The following is an 18,607-nucleotide window of genomic DNA, read 5'->3' as shown; positions in this document are numbered from 1 at the left end:
GTCAAATCAAAACTGTGGCGTACAGAAAAAGAAAGCTTTGATTCTGGACATATTTCCCACACACAGTATGTCTAATTTACATATCATAGTACAATGTGTTTCTAAATCCTTGGCAATGCCAGGCAATACTAGTTCTGCATATAAAAGATAAAAGTCCGGGGACTTCGTGTCACACAGAGATACATGGCGGCTGTAATTTAATCTGGTTCAGAGAGCTCCCCATTCGGGTCAAAACATCAGTTTTCTGAGGCTACTATCTGGAGAATACAGACAGCAGTGTGGACCACGGCCGTGGATTATCAGGTTTACACTTTATTTTAGGGAACCCCCCCCCTTTTTTTTTTTGCATGTTGGTGTGTATGTGTGTGCGTGCGTCAGTCCTGGGCTTGAACTCGGGGCTTTTTTGGCCGTTGGGATAGCATTTTAGACAAGGAGCACGTCCCGGAGGCCGGGGTACGCCAGAGAGTCCCCGAGAAACCCTCAGCGAAGGGAAGAACACAGAGGGGCGGTCCACAACCACCACAGTTTACCTTTCAGCGCCAGAAGGTGCTCCTGTTTGGGGGGATTCACTTCCATGTTGACCGGCACTTTGCCCGACGGCCTACGGCGGCTGACGAGATCCACGGTGGCCCGGAAGAAACAGAAAAGCGCACTTGCCGGAAGGCCGCGTCCGACGCCCTCCCTGCGGCTTCCTTTTGCTGGTAATCCCTTAGATTCTCAAATTCTGCTATGTCCTTTACAGCTATAACGGCTTCTTTCCTCCGAAGGCCATCCCTAATGTCTCAGAGACATTAGGCATTAAGAGAAGCTATTTTATATAAAATAATCACACCTAAGGCCTTCAGAAAACCAACGCAGGGTGGTAAGCCAGCAAAAGCCTACGAAGCGGAGGGGCGGGGTAGAGAAGAAATTAAAGACAGTGGCATGCTGGGATTTGTAGTTTTTATATGTGCACACCACCGCGTGCAGGGAGATGTAGTCCCCTCTCATCTCTTCCCCGCTGGTTTGCAGTTTGGGGAGGAAATCTTTCCCAAGTAGTAGACACATCTAAATGTTTACTTCTACTCCTTGTTTAACCCTTTTTTTATTCTTATTTTTCCATCCATGACTCGCAGACTTTCTGGAAAATGAGAGTGCGCGTGCGCACTTTGGCTGTGCCGCCAACCGGCCTGCAACTTCGGTGGGGGAGTGGTAAGAGCGGAGAGTCGCGCCTCAGCTGAACTGCGCCTGTGCACCAGCCGCGAGCGCGCGGGTGCCTCTGGGTAACCGGTGGCTGAACCCCGCCTCACAGTTGAAGGCTCCGACGGCTGCATCTTCGCCGCCCCTCCTTCCAGGATGGCTACCCTGGTTGTAAACAAGCTAGCAGCCGGACTAGACAGTGGCCGGCAGGGCAGCCGGGGTATGACTGTGGTGAAGGTGAGCGACCTTGCGTGCTCTGTTCTCCACCATCGGCCTCCCTTTGGTCCATCCTGGAAATCTGGCTGCGTCGTTTGAGACCGGGTCTCGGACGGGCGGGATGCGCGACCTCGGGCCCGCCCCTCCCTTCTTCCCACTAGGCCTTATTGATCTTCCCCTCCTTCCCGTGACCCTTTCCCTTCCTCCTCTGGGCCTGCTAGGTCTGTTCACACAGATGCCAACCTCCGTCACGGGCGTGTTTGTAAGAAAGGACCTTGTAGGCCTGTCAGAGAGATCTTGTTGCTCTTTCGCTAGGTCCTTTGCTTTTAGCAAAGTTCAGCAGGCATTAAAAAAAACAAAAAAAGGACCAGAATTAGGCTGAGCCATTGTCATCCTTAATATATGCATGTGTAGGACATGTTAACTAGTATTTTACATGGAAAGAAACTCCGGTTTACAGTATGTGGCAAAAGTTCTGAGTCTCTGAACTTCAAGTCTGTGCTTTTCATGACTGTCCTTTATAATGATACATCTGTTGTTTGTTGAGCTGCCTTTTAGTATTCTCAGAATTTTGAGATGTCTCCTACTGCAGTGTAACTGGTCATTAACACTGTGATGTATGAATTGCCCTATGCTTGAAGTTGGGCTTTCTACAATGTATAAATAAATGATCAAAAATGCATAGACTAATGGTTAAATTAACATACCTGAAGCTATTTTTCTCTTACATTGAAATACGGAAAGATATGAAGAGGAGGTTTACTGTGTACCTTCAAGGATCATACATAGTCTTAAGAGACTGATAATTCTCTTTTGTAACTATGTGTCGGCATAACTGAGAACTTTCCTGTAATTCTGCTTATATTGACATCAGTATAATTTTTTTTAATTCCCACAAGTACTTTAATGTGCAATCAGAATTGACTTCAGAAATATCTGAAGTTCTTTTAATGTCTTGAATTTCTCCCTAAAGTTTGGTTTTATATGACAACAAATGAAATATTTATGTCTATCACTTAGTATTAGTCAATATTTGTGAACACTGATAGGTGTATTGTATGGTTAAGAGTTTCTTTTTTGAATTGTGCTTTTGCTAAGTAGAAGATATTGAAGACTTTTTTGTGAACTTGTAAGTTTTAGTCCAAAATTGGAGTGGGTGTCATAGCTATTTCCATTTCTGTTAAGCTGTTTACCTTACAATCTCAAAAGTGAACATAAGTCTGTTGTAACCCTGCTTTGTTAGACCACTGAATTATAGATAGAAAAGGCACACTTTCTTGTTCATTTTCATCTTAGTGTGTAAAATGTATCTAACTGCAATATGAGAGCCCTTTTTGAGAAAGCAAGAAGTGTTTGTTGGAAGAAAAAGGTCAAAGTAAATAATGCTAATGTGTAAGATGGCTTCTTGTTAAATAAGTTGATGGTGACAGTCACTAGAGAAAACAAAAATCACAGAATTTTCAAAATTATGGTTTAGTCTTTTAAATTGTGGTTTATTAAATTTGATTTATATATAAGTTTGAAGATTGTAATATTTGCAATGTAATATTTGCCTGTAATCCTAGCTACACAGGAGGCTGAGATCTAAGGATCAAGGTTCAAAACCAGCCTGGGCACTAAAGGCCATGAGACTCTTATCTCCAATTAACCACTAGAAAATGGGAAGTGGGCTGTGGCTCAAAGGTAGGGCGGTAGCCTTGAGCTAAAGAACTCAGGGACAGAGCCCAGGCCCAGAGTTGAAGCCCTATGACTCGTTACAAAAAAAAAAAAAAAGTTTGTTTAAAAAAATCTATCTGGGGGCTGGGGATTTGGCCTAGTGGTAGATTGTTTGCCAAGCATGCACAAAGACCCAGGTTCGATTCCTCAGTACCACATACATAGAAAAAAGCTGGAAGTGGTACTGAGACTCAAGTGGTAAAGCTCTAGCCTTGAGAAAGTCCAAGGACAGTGCTCAGGCCCTGAGCTCAAAGCCAAGACTGGCAAAAAAAAAAAAAAAAAAATTATCTGGGGTTGTGCACTGGTGATTTGCACCAGTAATCCTAGCTACTCAAGAGGCAGAGATCCCATTCAAAGCCAGCAGGGGCAGAAAAGTCCCCATGAAACATTCATCTTCAATTAACCACTCCAAAACTGGAAGTGGAGCTGTGACTCAAAGTGGTGGAGTGCTAGTTTTGAGCAAATGAACTCAGGGACAGCCCCCTGAGTTCAAGCCCCACAGCTGACAAGAGGGAAAAAAAGTCTTATCGCGGCTTAATTCATTAGGCTGTTAGCTGCAAGTCCCATTCATAAATACCGAGAAAAAGATTTCTTGCTGTTTACTTGCCAAGCAGAAGTTTGCATTCTTTTTGAATCTGTTTTTTTCCCTAATCAATAGGATTTTTTTCTCATGCTGTCAAACAAAATTTTGATAGCAGTGTAAGTTCTCATGCAGTGATTGGATTAAAGAAGTAAGATATAAATGAACTAAGATTTAATTTTTTACTTTATTGTCCTGACTTTATTATATAATCCCAATGAGAACATTTATAAGAATGTTGAATTTATTTTATAATATTTAATTCAGTGCTGAATTGAGTTTGGAAAAGTGAAATTTCTTTTAAAATACAGGCTAAATTAAAATGTCTACATCAGTATAATTTATGCAAAGCTTTTCTCCAGCAGTTTGCCTTTCTCATAGGAAACCAATGTTTTAAGTTAATTGGTTTCCTATGTACCCTTCCAGGAAGACACTAATATAACAACTTTTTTTTTTTTTTTTTTTGTCAGTCCTGGGCTTGAGCTCAGGGCCTGAGCACTGTCCTTGGAGTTTCTCAAGGCTAGAGCTCTACCACTTGAGCCTCAGCACCACTTCCGGCTTTTTTTTCTATGTATGTGGTACCGAGGAATCGAACCCGGGTTCTCATGCATGCTAGGCAAGCACCTTAACCACTAGGCCAAACTCCCGGCCCCTAATATAACAACTTTTTTTTTTCTTTCTTTTTCTTTTTTTTCCGCAAGTCCTGGGCTTGAGCTCAGGGCCTGAGCACTGTCCTTGGACTTTCGCGAAGTTAGAGCTCTATCACTTGAGCCTCAACACCACTTATGTATGTGGTACTGAGGAATTGAACCCGAGTCTTCGTGCATGCTAGGCAAGCACTCTACCACTAGGCCAAACTCCCAGCCCAACACCTTTCTTTCTTTTAACACCTTCACACATAAATAAATATGTTTATCATTTTTACTTTGCTTTATTCATATGGAATCATTCTCCCTCATTATACCTGTCCTCTAAAGGTCTTCCTAAGGCTTTCTTACTAATATGGGTAATTTTATAGCATATAAATTTATAATTTATTTTCCAATTTGGTATTGATGCATATACTTTGTTTTCAGTTTTCATGTTTTGAACTCAGGGCAGGTATGTTTTAAATTTTTAGATGACTCAACTAGTCCTATAATGAATAGTATACAGATCTTGTCATATGTGTTTGATATATTTATAGTATAAATTCTTTTAACTAGAATTATTGAGTTATTTAAAATATTAGTATTGGCAAGTTGCTTCTGCAGAGGCTGTTGACAATGAATACTGTACAGCAATCAGCAGTATATGACATTGATCTCATATATTGTCATTAATACAGACTATTACCCAACTTTTTGAAATAAAGGTATCTTGAGGGGCCATGAGTGTGTCCTAGTGTTAGAGTGATTGCCTAGCATGCTCGAAGCCCTAGGTTCGATTCCTCAGTACCACCTATGCAGAAAAAGCTGAAGTGGTGCTATGGTTCAAATGGTAGAACAATAGACTTAAGAAAGCCCAAGGACAGTGTCTAGGCCCTCCCAGAGTTCAAGCCCCAGGACTGGCCAAAAGAAAAAAAAAGTACCTTGATACAGTTTTACTTTACATTTCTCTAAGAGGTAGGCTGAACTTACATATTAAATTTTTTACCCATTTTCTATTAACTATGTTACATTTACATTTCTTTTGAAATCATACTGTAATGAAAGGCAATTATGAATTATCTATTTATAATTACATTTTCATCTCACTTGCTTATTAGACAAAATTAATTTCTAAAAGTTTAATGAGGGGCCAGGAATTTGGCTTAGTGGTAGAGGGCTTGCCTAGCATGCACAAAGACTCAGGTTCAATTCCTCAGTAGCACATATACAGAAAAAGCCAGAAATGGTGCTATGGCTCAGGTGGTAGAGTGCTAACCTTGAAAAAGCCCAAGGACAGTGCCTAGGCCCTGAGTTCAAGCCCCAGAACTACCCCCCCCAAAAAAAAACTTTAGTGAATCCAGACTGAGTTCTGGTGGCTTATGCATGCATGTAAGCCTAGTTACTCAGGAGGCTGAGACCTGGAAGATTCTAGTTTGAGCCAACCTGGACAGCAAAGTCCTCCAGACTCCATCTCCAAATAACCAGTAGAAAGGTAAACTAAAAGCCAGGTGCCCATGATTCATGCCCAAAGTCATAACTGCTTAGGAGGCTGAGATCGGAGGCTCACAGTTCAACGATGGGAAAGACTCTTATTTCCAATTAACTACCAAAAAGCCAGAAGTGTAGCTGTGACTCAAGTAGTAGAGCAAAATAGCTCAGGGATAGAACCTAAGTGCTAAGTTCAAGCCCTGGGACTGGCAAACAATGGAAGGAAGGAAGGAAGGGAGGGGAGGGAGGGAGAGAGGGAAAGGAAAAGAAAGGAGAAAGCTGGATTGGAGCTGTGAAGCACCTCACTTAAGCAAGAAAACCAACTTATAGTTTGAGTTCCTGAGTTCAAGTCTTGGTATCTGAAGACTAAAACAAGAACAAAAACAAAACAAAAATACCCCAAACCATAATATATCCAGTCCGAGTTTTCTACTCTGATGTTTCTTTTATGTGCTGTGTTCAGTGGTGAGTTGAATTATTTTCTATTTTGTTTTATTGGACTTTGTTTATATACACACATAGATACTTGATATTTGAAACACAAGCCTTTACTGCTCTGTCTAATGGAAAGATAGGCTAGAAAGTCAAACAAAAGGTGTTAGTAACGGATGAGAGTCTCTACTCATAAAGACCCATTATTTACACAAACTGCTTTGTCAAATGGCAAAAAAAAAAAAAATACAACCCATATCCTAAGATTTTAAGAAAAGTAAGGGAAGAGGTAGGTTGGGAGGGGGTAGATGAAACTGTGGAAAAGGGTTACAGTGATCAAAGGACACTATTCATACACTTTATTAAGTGCAGTTTCTTTGTACAACTATTTAAAGATAATAAAAATGTCACAAATGGAGTTACCACTTTACCAATAAAACAAAAAAAGATGTTAGGAGTATTTGAATATTACAGTAGACACATCCAGAAAATATGGAGACCCAAAAGATAGTATAGTCATTTTAGTTGGACTGAGATATAGGTAGAAATAGAGAGAAAAGTTACTCGGGAATTGTTAATTAATGTGACAAAAGAACATTTACGGAGAAAATATTTGTTTAGTTATTTTTTAGTATAAAGGAAGTTAAGAAGTATTTTTATCACATAAAAGCTATATGATACACTCAGAATCAAGAGTTCTAAAGTGTATGGCAGGAAAGCACTGTGGACCAAATTGTAGCAGAAAAATAGAAGCAGTAGTTTGTAGTACAACAGAAAAGTTTATTGTATGTATTTCAAACTGAATACTGTGAGACACTATTGTTAGGCATGGAAGCATTGAAAATGTTTTACTGGTAGAAACGTCGTTTATTCAGTAAGGCAATTACATGGTCCTGAGAATCAGAATATGCTGATATGTGTGGCTTTTGGCAAATCATATGCCTGTAATTGAACCTAAGGGGATAAAATAGTTTTCTAACTCAGGGTTATATTTATTAGTGAAGAACGGAAATCTAAGTCTTAGCTGATTTATTGGACTTTATTTGCTGTAAGTCAACAATTGAAAATATTTGAAAACAACTTGTGGTCTTTTCTGACAAGTTTTTTTTTATCATTTGGGAAAGTAACAACTGTAGATTGTTTTTATTTAAATTAATGATGAGTTATTGCCATGAAGTAGTTGTACAGAAATTGCTTTCAGTAGCATTCATTATACAGATACAGTTTTCAGAAGAAACAGTGATGTCAGTTAATAACTTTATTTTGGTCTTTAAAACTTATTATTTTAAGGAAATATCATTTATCATCTAGTTTTGACAAGGTCTTTCGGATGGAATGACTGAAAAAGTGATTTAAAGTTTATAACCCAGACCATTTTTTTTCATGAAGGAACAAATAATAAGTTTGAATCATAGTAGTTCAATGTTTTTTAAACTTAAAATATGTATGCCTTTAAAGTTGTTTAAAGAACACATGTTTCTATTCCCAATTCTAGGTTCTGGAGTGTGGAGTTTGTGAAGATGTCTTTTCTTTGCAAGGAGATAAAGTTCCTCGCCTTTTGCTTTGTGGACACACAGTCTGTCATGACTGTCTCACTCGACTGCCTCTTCATGGAAGAGCAATACGTTGCCCATTTGATAGACAAGTAACCGATCTGGGTAAGAAAATTATTCATTTGTATTTAAGACTGAAAATTAGCTGGATATTAGTGACTTCTGCCTGTAATCCTAGCCACTTGGGAGACTCATTGCTGTCTGAAGCCAACCCTGGGCAGGAAAGTAAGTGAAACTCTTATCTCTAATTAACCATCAAAACACCAGAAGTGGGGCTGGGAGTTTGGCTTGGTGGTTAAAGTGCTTGCCTAGCATGCACAAAGACCCAGGTTCGATTCCTTGGTACCACATACATACAAAAAAGCCAGAAGTGGTGCTGAGGCTCAAGTGGTAGAGCCTTGAGAAAGTCCAAGGACAGTGCTCAGGCCCTGAGCTCAAGCCCAGGACTGGCAAAAAAAAAAAAACAACAAAAAACAAAACAAAACAAAACACCAGAAGTGGAGCTATGGCTCCAAGTGGTAGAGTGAGCATAAAAAGCTCAGAAACAGTGCCTTCAAGTTTAAACCCCACACTCCCCCCACACACATACAGAAAAAAAAGACTGAAAAATTACATAAAACAAATATTATAGAAGTAATGTCTTTACACTTGATATTTTAAATTGTAAAATTCTAAAGATCTTTCAAAAATGTTTGAGTTTCTGTTAAGGTTAGTAATCTAAATGTAAACTAGCGCTCTCTTAAATTAGTAATATTCATCAAGCATAGAGATGTTTATGTTCAATATGTATCTGTGAAAACTTTACACCTGGGAAATATTTACTTCCATTATTTAAAGAAATGAGAAAAATACTTATCATAGATTAAATCATTTGTCTGAACCTACTAATCCAACAAAACAATATTTTCTTGCAAATAATGAGCCAATAAGACATTGCAGTCTCAGTATATTTTTACTTACTCGTATCAGAGAAGAAAGGTATTTCTATTTGTTATGACTGTTCCTTCTTGTATGTGCTTGTGTGACTGTGTCTGTCTGTGTGTTATTCCTGGTGCTTGAACTCAGGGCGTAAGCACTGTCCCTGAGATTCTTTTTCTCTGGCTAATTAATGTTCTACTCCTTGAGCCATAGCACCACTTTCAGCTTTTTTGGAGTAGTTCACTGGAGATAAGAGCCTCATGGACTTTACTGCCAGAGCTGCCTTAAAACTTCAGTTCTCAGATCTTAGCCTCCTGGGTAGCTAGGATAGCTCCTGTTGCCTTAGAAGGTTTTATGAACTTGTCAGTTTCTTGCACATATTTAAGCATTGTCTTTTTATATTCCAAATTAAGTTGTTCATTTTAGATACTATATTTGTATATGAGAACCTTTATTAATAATTGAATTCTTGATTATAGAAGTTTTTTGAAGTTACTATTCTTGATAATAAAATGTTGCTAAAGACTGTAAGGGTGAGTTTTTTTATTTTCAGCTCAGCAGCATTATTTATCATTATCTTTATTTATTAGGTAGTATGTTAGTCATGGGGCTCAAACTCAGGGCCTGGGCACTGTCCCTGAGGATTTTGGGCTCACTCTACAACTAGAGCACCAGAATCTGTTTGTTTGTTTGTTTGTTTTGCTGGTTAATTGAAGATAAGAGTCTCATAGTCAACCTGGGATGGCTTCATGCTCCAATCCTCAGATTTTAGTCTCCTGTGTAGCTAGCGTGACAGACATGAGCCACTGGTGTTCGGCTTTTATTTTACTATTACATATCAAATAGAACACATTCAGAACAATGTACTGACCTACAAAAAGAAACAAGAGTATTTATCTGTTTAGACTTGAAATATTTTAATATGCTATGTGGTTTTAAACTGTTATAAGATTTGGAAGCCAGATATGTGGCCCATGGCACAGCACCTGCTTTGTGTTTTTCTTTTCACTGGATAAATTTTATTTTGGGGGGGGGGTTGTGGTGCTTAAATGCTGGGCCTTGGCACTGTCCCTGAGCGCTTCAGTTTAGTTCAAGGCTACCATCCTACCCCTGGAGCCACAGTGCCACTTCTGGTTTTCTAGTAGTTAACTGGAGATAAGAGTCTCATGGACTTTAGTGCCAGGGCTGGTTTTGAACGGTGATCCTTAGATCTCAGCCTCCTGAGTAGCTAGGATTAAAAGTGTGAGCCACCACACCCAGCTGGATAAAATGTTTTTAATTCTTATTATAATGTATAGATGTTACATATGCCAGGTAATGAGTACATTTCTTTTTGAACAATGTCACCTCTTCCCTCCCTTTCTCTCTTTTCCCCTCCTATCCTCATGCAAAAGTTGTATAGGTCATTTTCAACATAGTGTCTCATGAGTACTACTGCTGCCTTTGTTCATCCCAGGTGGAAGGTTTGTTTTTTGTTTTTTGGGGTTTTTTTTGGCCAGTTCTGTGTTTAAACTCAGGGCCTGAGCACTGTCCTTGGATTTTCTCAAGGCTAGAATTGAACCCCAGTCTTTGTGCATACTAGGCAGGCACTCTACCACTAGGCCAAACTCCTGGCCCCCTGGTGGAAGTTTTTAAGAGGCTGTGTATGATGAATCAGGAGACATTTTCTTCCTTGTACAGTGAGCGGGGCAGGTTGTTTAGAGGCATTGTGATAGGTATCCTTCCCCATGAAATATGGGGAACAAACTTGTCTTTCTCAATGGCAAAGATTCTCATGCTCAAATAAATAAATATTTGTTGTTTTTAAGCCATCAAGATCTTAAAGTTGTATCGACAGTTACAGAATTCTTAAGTTGGGCCAGGAGCATAGCCTAGTGGTAGAGTGCTTGTCTAGCACACATGAAGCCCTGGGTTTGATTCCTTGGTACCACATACACAGAAAAAGCCAGAAGTAGCATTGTGGCTCAAGTGGCAGAGCACTAGCCTTAAGCAAAAAGTGTCCAAGGACATTGCCTAGGAGAATTATCCCTAACTGCTAACTGGCTTTTATGTAAAAATTCAGGAGCATTGTGTGTATGTGTGTGTGTGTGTGTGTATGTATCTGTCTGTCCGTGTGTATGTGTCTGTTTCTGTTCTGTTTGTATGAGAACATGCACATATGTTTGCATATGTAAAAGTAACACTAAAAGGAATTGATGCCAGTTACTAATGGCTCATGCGTATAATCCTAGCTACTTAGGAGACTGAGATCTGAGGATTATAGTTCAAAGCCAGCTCAGGTAGGAAAGTCTGTGAGACTCATCTCTAATTAACCACCAGAACACCAGAAGTGATGCTGTGACTCAAAGAGGTAAAGCGCTATTTCTGAGCAAAAAGAGTTCATTGGCAGTGTCCAGGCCCCCAGAGTTCAAGCCCCATGACCCGCAAAAAATAAATGAATAAATAAAATGGATTTATTATCCTGCTTTGGCATAAAGCTCTGGATCTTTGTGTAAAAAGGAATTTATACAGTCATTAACAGTTTTAAATTGAATCTTTAGCTCCTGTCATTCCAGGGTTCTTAGAGATGGATTTTTTTTTATTTTTTTATTGGTTGTAGGGTTAGAACTCTGGGCGCTGTCCCTGAGCTCTTCAGCTCAAGGCTATGGCCCTAGCCTTGGAGCCACAGCGCCACTTCTGGTTTTCTAGTGGTTAATTGGAGATGAGTCTCACAGACTTTAGTGCCCAGGCTGGCCTTGAACCAAGATCCTCAGATCTCAGACTCCTGAGTAGCTAGGATTACAGGCATGAGCCACTGTGCCTGGCAGAGATGGATATTTTTATGCAGGTATATTATTCATATAGTAAGTTACAAACATGAATCTTATATTTTATTTGTGATCATAAATATTTTTAATTGGATAAGTTTTTTGCTATGGATTCAATCCGTGCTTTGCACATGCTAAGTATGCACTCTGCCACTGAATTTCACCCCTGTCCCCAATAGCATATTTTTTTGCCAGTCCTGGGGCTTGAACTCAGGGCCTGAGTACTGTCCTTGGGCTTTTTCTTCAAAGCTAGCACTCTGCCACTTGAACCACAGCACCTCTTCTGGCTTTTTCTTTTTCTTTTTTTTTTGCCAGTCCTGGGCTTGAGCTCAGGGCCTGAGCACTGACCTTGGACTTTCTTAAAGCTAGAGCTCTACCACTTGAGCCTCAGCACCACTTCTGGCTTTTTTTCTATGTATGTGGTACTGAGGAATTGAACCCGGGTCTTCATGCATGCTGGGCAAGCACTTTAACCACTAGGCCAAACTCCTGACCTCAATGTGGTACCGAGGAATTGAACCCAGGTCTTTGTGAATGCTAGGCAAGCATTCTACCACTAGGCCAAACTCCTGACCCCCCTATAGCTTTAAAAAATAAAATCTGCCAGTCATAAAGGTATTTCCTTGTGTAACTTTTGTTTTAATTATTTTCAAAGTACTTATTTTAGAAGATACAAGATAAGTAATAAAATCAAATTTGTTAAGTGATATAAAATAGAATTTTGAAGTATATTTCTAATTGGAATGGTTGGAGACTCCTATTTTGTAAGAAAATACTAACAAAATAGTTGTTTGGGCATGAAAACAGAAGTAGACAAAATTTTGAAATGTAATTGTTTAGCCCTGTAATAATTTAGCCATTATTTATGATTAAACTATATGACTTAGAAATTACATTTGAGATATAGAGTAAAATGGTTAATATTCAACTTTGTTATAGTTAGTATTTGTTTTATGTTTATCCTAGGAGATTCAGGTGTCTGGGGATTGAAAAAAAATTTTGCTTTACTGGAGCTTTTAGAACGACTGCAGAATGGACATATTGGTCAATATGGAGCTGCAGAAGAAGCCATTGGGATATCTGGAGAGGTACTGGTCAAACTTAGTGAAATGGTTATTACAAGATGCACTTTTCTTTCATTGTAAAGCATTTGCCAGCACAATATAACTATATTTGTTTTAGTAGCTCAATTCTAGAAACACAGCTCATTAAATTATAGTTCTGATTACAAAACTAGTTTTAAGAAAACTAGTTTAAACTGATATATAATTCTTTGAAAATGCTATGCCTAGCTCTTATCATTGAATGTTAATTCTGTGTTGACATTTTAAATTTGTCAGTTTTAGTAAATCGAAAATACGATTATTTCATGATACATACACACATTTCTTGTAATTGAGAAGCAAATTCATTTCAATCTTGGGTCTATGTTTAATTTAACAGTGAATGATAACACTAATGTATTTTCTAATTTTTAGTTGTGAAAAATTAACTAAATCTCTCCTTCCAGTTATGGCCTTTTAATAATCCACAAGGTTCCAAAATATTCCTAATTATCTGATATGTTATATTTTACCCACTTGAATGCTTCTTACTCAAACCCTTGAGTGTGTTGGTGGTTCACTTCTATGATCCTAGCTATTCAGGAGGCTAAGACTTGAAGATTGCAGTTCAAAGCCAGCCAAAGCAGACAGATTTCCTGGGACTTTTATCTCCAATTAACCAATAAAAAGGCAGAAGTGGAGCTATGGCATGAGTGGTAGAGTACCAGTCTTAAGCAAAAAAGCTAAGCAAGTTGGCAAGGCCTTGAGTTTAAGCCCCAGGACCAGTACCAAAAAAAAAAGCAAAATATAGGCATACAGGTCTCACTCAAACGTGTTTTTAAATAATCCTGTGTTGAATCTGAGCATCTCTGTTTTCAAAAGCTTTATAAGAAATTCTGCTGTATCAGATTATTTAAAGAGAATTATATTGAAAAATAAAACATTGGAAATGTCTTTAATGGGTACTGTTTTTTAATCTTTATAATAAAAAGACATTTAACCATGCTATATAGAGCAGTTTTATGTGTAAATTTGATGGAAGAGATCTTTGCTCTGACTATAAATCCATGAGAGCTAGGAAATGTAGCTTCATAACAGAGCACTTGTCTAGCAATGCAAGAGGCACTGAGTTCAGTCATACAATTGAGAGAGAGGAAGAGGTAGCTAAGTAGAAGAAAGGGGAAAAGAGAGGACAAAACATAGATACTATATTCATGAAAATTGTTAATTTGGTCTCAAATTAGTAATTAGTCTTAGAGTAGTTTCTTACTTACCTAAGAGATGAAAACTTTCTCAAGTTATCCTAGTATTTAATCACTAGTTCATTTTCATTGTTAAATAAAATTTGCAGGAGCTTTTGATCCAGCTGACCAGTTAACATAGAGTTTAATGGTAGTTTATTAACCACAGAAACTAAACTTGGACATTTTGCAGACATCCCTATGACCAACCAACTAAGCTATGATCCTAATTAAATTAATTAAATTTGATTAAGCTGTAGCCAGTTGAGTTGTTTCTATGCTTTACTTCCATTTTCCTATACTTGCTCCTGGATTATAAAGTGAAATGTTTTGTTTTGCTCAGATAAACTTTACATCGTATGTTTGACTTAAGGAATTTCCCCTTTTGATATCACATATAAAGACTGTTAAGAATTTTCCATGTTTTAATGAATGGGTCCAATTTTTTTTATCAGAGCATTATTCGTTGTGATGAAGATGAAACCCACGTTGCATCTGTATATTGCACTGTATGTGCAACTCACTTGTGCTCAGAGTGTTCTCAAATTACTCATTCCACAAAGACATTAGCAAAGCACAGGCGAGTACCTCTAGCTGATAAACCTCATGAGAAAACCATGTGCTCTCAGCACCAGGTACATGCCATCGAGTTTGTTTGCCTGGAAGAAGGTTGTCAAACTAGCCCACTTATGTGTTGCGTCTGCAAAGAATATGGAAAACACCAAGGTCACAAGGTAGGAATTTAATTAAATTGGAAGGATGTTTACTATCTGAGCACTCATTTTCACAGACCTGGTTCTTTATGATGGGTAGAAGAGTTAAGTGATATGAATTGGGCTTGGTAGTGCAGAAAGAAATAAGAATTTAACTTCTGAGTTGATAAAAATTTCAGAGCAGGAATTTCTTTTGAGCAGGAAATAAAAATTCTCGTTTCTGCACGCTGGTGGCTCACACCTGTAACCCTAACTATTCAGGAGGCCAAGATCTGAGGAACACACTGTGAAGCCAGCCTGGGCAGGAAAGTCTGTGAGACTCTCATCTCCAGCTAGCCACCAGAAAACTGGAAGTAAAGCTATTGCTCAAAGTGATAGAACACTAGTCTTGAGTCAGTGCCCAGGCTCTAAGGTCAAGCCCCACAATGAACAAGAAAAAAAAAGTCTCTCCATGTGCATGTTTTCATATCATGGTGCAGTGTTTAGTCTATTTTATCTGTTGATGAACTATTACTTGTAATATAACTTTAGGAATAATTTCTTAGTGATAAATGGATTTCTAAAATTTAAATTATTTGCAATCTTTTTCTCTTACAGAGGGAATTAAAATTCAAATTTTTAAACTTATGTTATATTTTTTAATATGTTGTCAACCATGATGGAAAGATTTAATCAATGCTATGAATTGTTTTCTATAATTACATTGTATTTTATAGCATTCAGTATTGGAACCAGAAGCTAATCAGATCCGAGCATCAATTTTAGATATGGCTCATTGTATACGGACCTTCACTGAGGAAATCTCAGATTATTCGAGAAAATTAGTTGGAATTGTTCAGCACATTGAAGGAGGAGAACAAATAGTGGAAGATGGAATTGGAATGGCTCACACAGAACATGTATGAGTTTTTTTCTTCCTCCTTTGTTTTACCCTTTTTCATTCTCACCTTTATACCTTCTAGTAAACTTTGCACAATTATAATGTACCAGTACATTAGTAATGTTTAAAAAGTTTTCATTTCAGCTTGGTGCTGGTGGCTCACACTTATAATCCTAACTACTCAGGAAGCTGAGATCTGAGGATTGCAATTGAAAGCCAGACAAGGCAGGAAAGTCAGTGAAACTCTTAGCTCCTTTTAACCACCAGAAAAGTGGTTGTAGAGTATTTAACTATTTATATTGATTGAAGTGGAAACTAGGAGGCATTTATACCTGTTAGAAGGTTATTCATCTAATTAGGTCCAACTTGTAAGAAAAGATGATGAGGCATGACAGATTCCAGATATTTTTTGTTGTTGTTGGTTGTGGGGCTTGAACTCCTGGCCTGAGCCCTGTCCCTGAGCTCTTCAGCTCAAGGCAAGTGCTCTGCCACTTGAGCCATAGGGCCACTTCTGGTTTTCTTTTCTTTCTTTTTTTTTTTCACTTCTGGTTTTCTGATAGTTAATTGGAGATAAGACTGTTCATGACTTTTTGAATTGCGATCCTCAGGTCTCAGCTTCCAGAGTAGCTAGGATTATAGGCATAAGCCACTGGAGCCTGACATCCAGATATATTTTGAAAACCAGAATTCGCTAAGGGACTAGTTGTAGAATATGAAGTGAGAAATATAGATGATATATACATTCATTGTATCTATGTGTGTTTTGTTTTTATATTTTCACTTCAGCAACATAAATAGAGGTCCCACTTATTGAAATGGAGGTAACTTTGGTGAGAAAGATTTTTTTTTTGCGTGAGACATAATTTATAAACAGTTGGATAATAAAAGATTTGTAGTTGAAGGAGAAGATCTAATGTAAAGATAAATATTTGGAATTGTTGGGCTGGGAATGTGGCATAGTGGTAGAGTACTTGCCTAGCGTGCATGAAGCCCCACGTTTGATTCCTCAGTACCACACAAAAAAAAGCCAGAAGTGGTGCTGTGGCTCAAGTGTTTGAGTGCTAGCCTTGAAAAGAAGCTCAGGGACAGTGCCCAGGCCCTGCGTTCAAGCCCCAGGACTGACAAAAAAAATATTTTGTTTTGGAATTGTTAAAGACATAAATGTATTATTTTTTGTATTTTATATATAACATGTTCATTAGAGCTATAATTGGTTGAAAACTTTTATTTTCTTAGGTACCAGGTACTGCAGAAAATGCCCGATCATGTGTCCGTGCTTATTTTTCTGATCTACATGAAACTCTGTGTCGTCAGGAAGAAATGGCTCTAAGTGTTGTTGATGCTCATGTTCGAGAAAAACTGATTTGGCTTAGACAGCAACAAGAAGATATGACTATTTTGTTGTCCCAGGTTTCAACAGCATGTCTGCATTGTGAAAAGACTTTACAACAGGTAAGTAGTTTAAAGGTGGTTAGGGTTATACTTGTTAGACTTAAGTAGCTAATTATCAGAGATACGCAATATTCTTTTTAGATATGCATGCTATTAATTTTAATGAATATTTGGGTTTTGCCACATGTATTAACATTATCTTAGGATATGGTTTTTAATTTCAAAGGCTTCCACTTATTATATCAGTATCATATTCTCCCTATCATAAAGCTCTGGATTCTATGAGCTCTCTAACTTGTCATTCCTTCAATCATGATTAGACTTCTTGGTCTCTTTTAGTAAGCATGTCTTTTTCCTCTCTGTTCAAAAATGTTTATATCTCTGCTTGTAGAAATTTTCCTTTTTTTTTTTTTTTTTTTTTTTGGTACCAGTCTTAGGGCTTCACCTCAGCGCCTGAGGACTGTTCCTGAGCATTTTGCTCAAGGTTAGCACTCTGCTACTTGAGCCACAGCTCCACTTTTGGCTTTTTGGTAGGTAATTGGAGATAAGATTATTTATACAGTGATTCTTAGATCTTAGCCTCCTGATTAGCTAGGATTACAAGTGTGAGCCATTAGTACCTGGCACCAATTCCATTTAGTGTTTCTTTTACCTAAAACTAGCAAAATTTTACCTTTTCTTTTAAGGTCCTGCTCAAATATTTGATCTTTGAAATTTTCTCCTCCTTGGTCTTTTTTCATGTCTTTCTGAATGTACTACCTATCTCTGTTCTAATTTAGTGATTCTTCACTGCATTGTCACAGAAAACTTGTATTTTATAATGGTTGGGGAATCCCAAGCACTATGTTGCCTTGTTTGCACATTTACTTTTTAAACAATTGAGATTCAGGGTCCACAGATGCCAATATTTTGTTGTTGTTGTTTTTTTTTGCATCTTCTTTCAGAAGTAAGAGGTATAAAAATAATTATAACTTTAGGAATTTGGTAAAGCTACAGTCTATCTTATATTTACTGACATACTGCCAACAAATAAGCTGATTTCAAATTATAAATCTCTTACTATCTCTTAACCAGCTGACTATACTTAGATGAGTGTAAATGGTAATTGCATCAGTGTTGAATAGTTCATTATTGAGTCTTTCTCACATTTCATTGGAACAGTGATAGTAATGCCATTAATGTGGTTGTTCAGCTCCAATCCTGCTCTGGCTTCATCTGCTTTGCAATACTGGGAATAGAACTATACAGTCTACTTATCTGTATTGCCAGCAAGCTTTATATTAGGTATTGTCAAGTTAGAGTTTCTACAAATACAGAAAACTTAACAAGGGAACCATATTTTTACTTTTCAAGAAAAATTCTTCCCCTCCAAAGAAATTATGTGCCATCCAGATATGATACTGGCTGGTCAGTATTTGTTGACTTATTTATATGTATTGTGTATTTTATGCTCAGAACAGTTTTAGGTACTTAATATAACTGTGCTAGGAGATAGTGAAGAACTGACATTGTCCAAAAAGAAATGTACTCTTTTCCTTACTTATGTAACTGTAATCCCTTTGTGTTTTACAATAACCAAACATTTAAGGAAAATATAACTGTGAACAAAATAAACAAGTCAACTAGCATATGTTCAGAGACTAGCAAAAAACATCTGGAATAAACAAAAGAAGGGATACGAACAGTTGAAATTAGTGATTGTAGGAATTTTATGCAAGGAATGCCCTGTTGACCATTGTAATAATTTCAGGGGCAACTATTGTAGGTTTTGAGCAACAGAGTGACTTGATCATACTTGTTAGAAGGACCACTCTAGGTAA

At 37.8% G+C, this 18,607-nt stretch overlaps 2 protein-coding genes across 5 annotated transcripts in view; one reads left to right on the top strand and one right to left on the bottom strand.

The window, feature by feature from the left end:
* Positions 1 to 886, bottom strand: part of Trappc13 (trafficking protein particle complex subunit 13) — a 31,767-nt gene extending 30,881 nt beyond the window's left edge. For all 4 annotated transcript variants that reach the window (XM_090331742.1, XM_090331744.1, XM_090331743.1 and 1 more), the window contains exon 1: positions 531 to 886. In XM_090331742.1, the coding sequence (XP_090187868.1) occupies positions 531 to 576 (46 nt within the window). In that variant the 5' untranslated portion in view covers positions 577 to 886. The remainder of the gene's footprint in view (positions 1 to 530) is intronic.
* Positions 887 to 1,143: 257 nt separating this feature from the next.
* Positions 1,144 to 18,607, top strand: part of Trim23 (tripartite motif containing 23) — a 29,127-nt gene continuing 11,663 nt past the window's right edge. Inside the window, exons 1-6 of the mRNA XM_090331741.1 lie at positions 1,144 to 1,416; positions 7,736 to 7,898; positions 12,485 to 12,606; positions 14,258 to 14,536; positions 15,232 to 15,414; positions 16,632 to 16,847. Coding sequence (XP_090187867.1) covers positions 1,336 to 1,416; positions 7,736 to 7,898; positions 12,485 to 12,606; positions 14,258 to 14,536; positions 15,232 to 15,414; positions 16,632 to 16,847 — 1,044 coding nt within the window. The 5' untranslated portion in view covers positions 1,144 to 1,335. The remainder of the gene's footprint in view (positions 1,417 to 7,735; positions 7,899 to 12,484; positions 12,607 to 14,257; positions 14,537 to 15,231; positions 15,415 to 16,631; positions 16,848 to 18,607) is intronic.

Source organism: Megascapheus bottae, chromosome 4 (assembly GCF_031878675.1).
Source record: "Megascapheus bottae isolate mThoBot1 chromosome 4, mThoBot2.hap1, whole genome shotgun sequence".
NCBI classification, from domain to species: domain Eukaryota; kingdom Metazoa; phylum Chordata; class Mammalia; order Rodentia; family Geomyidae; genus Megascapheus; species Megascapheus bottae.
This window is presented reverse-complemented; position numbering and strand designations above follow the sequence as displayed.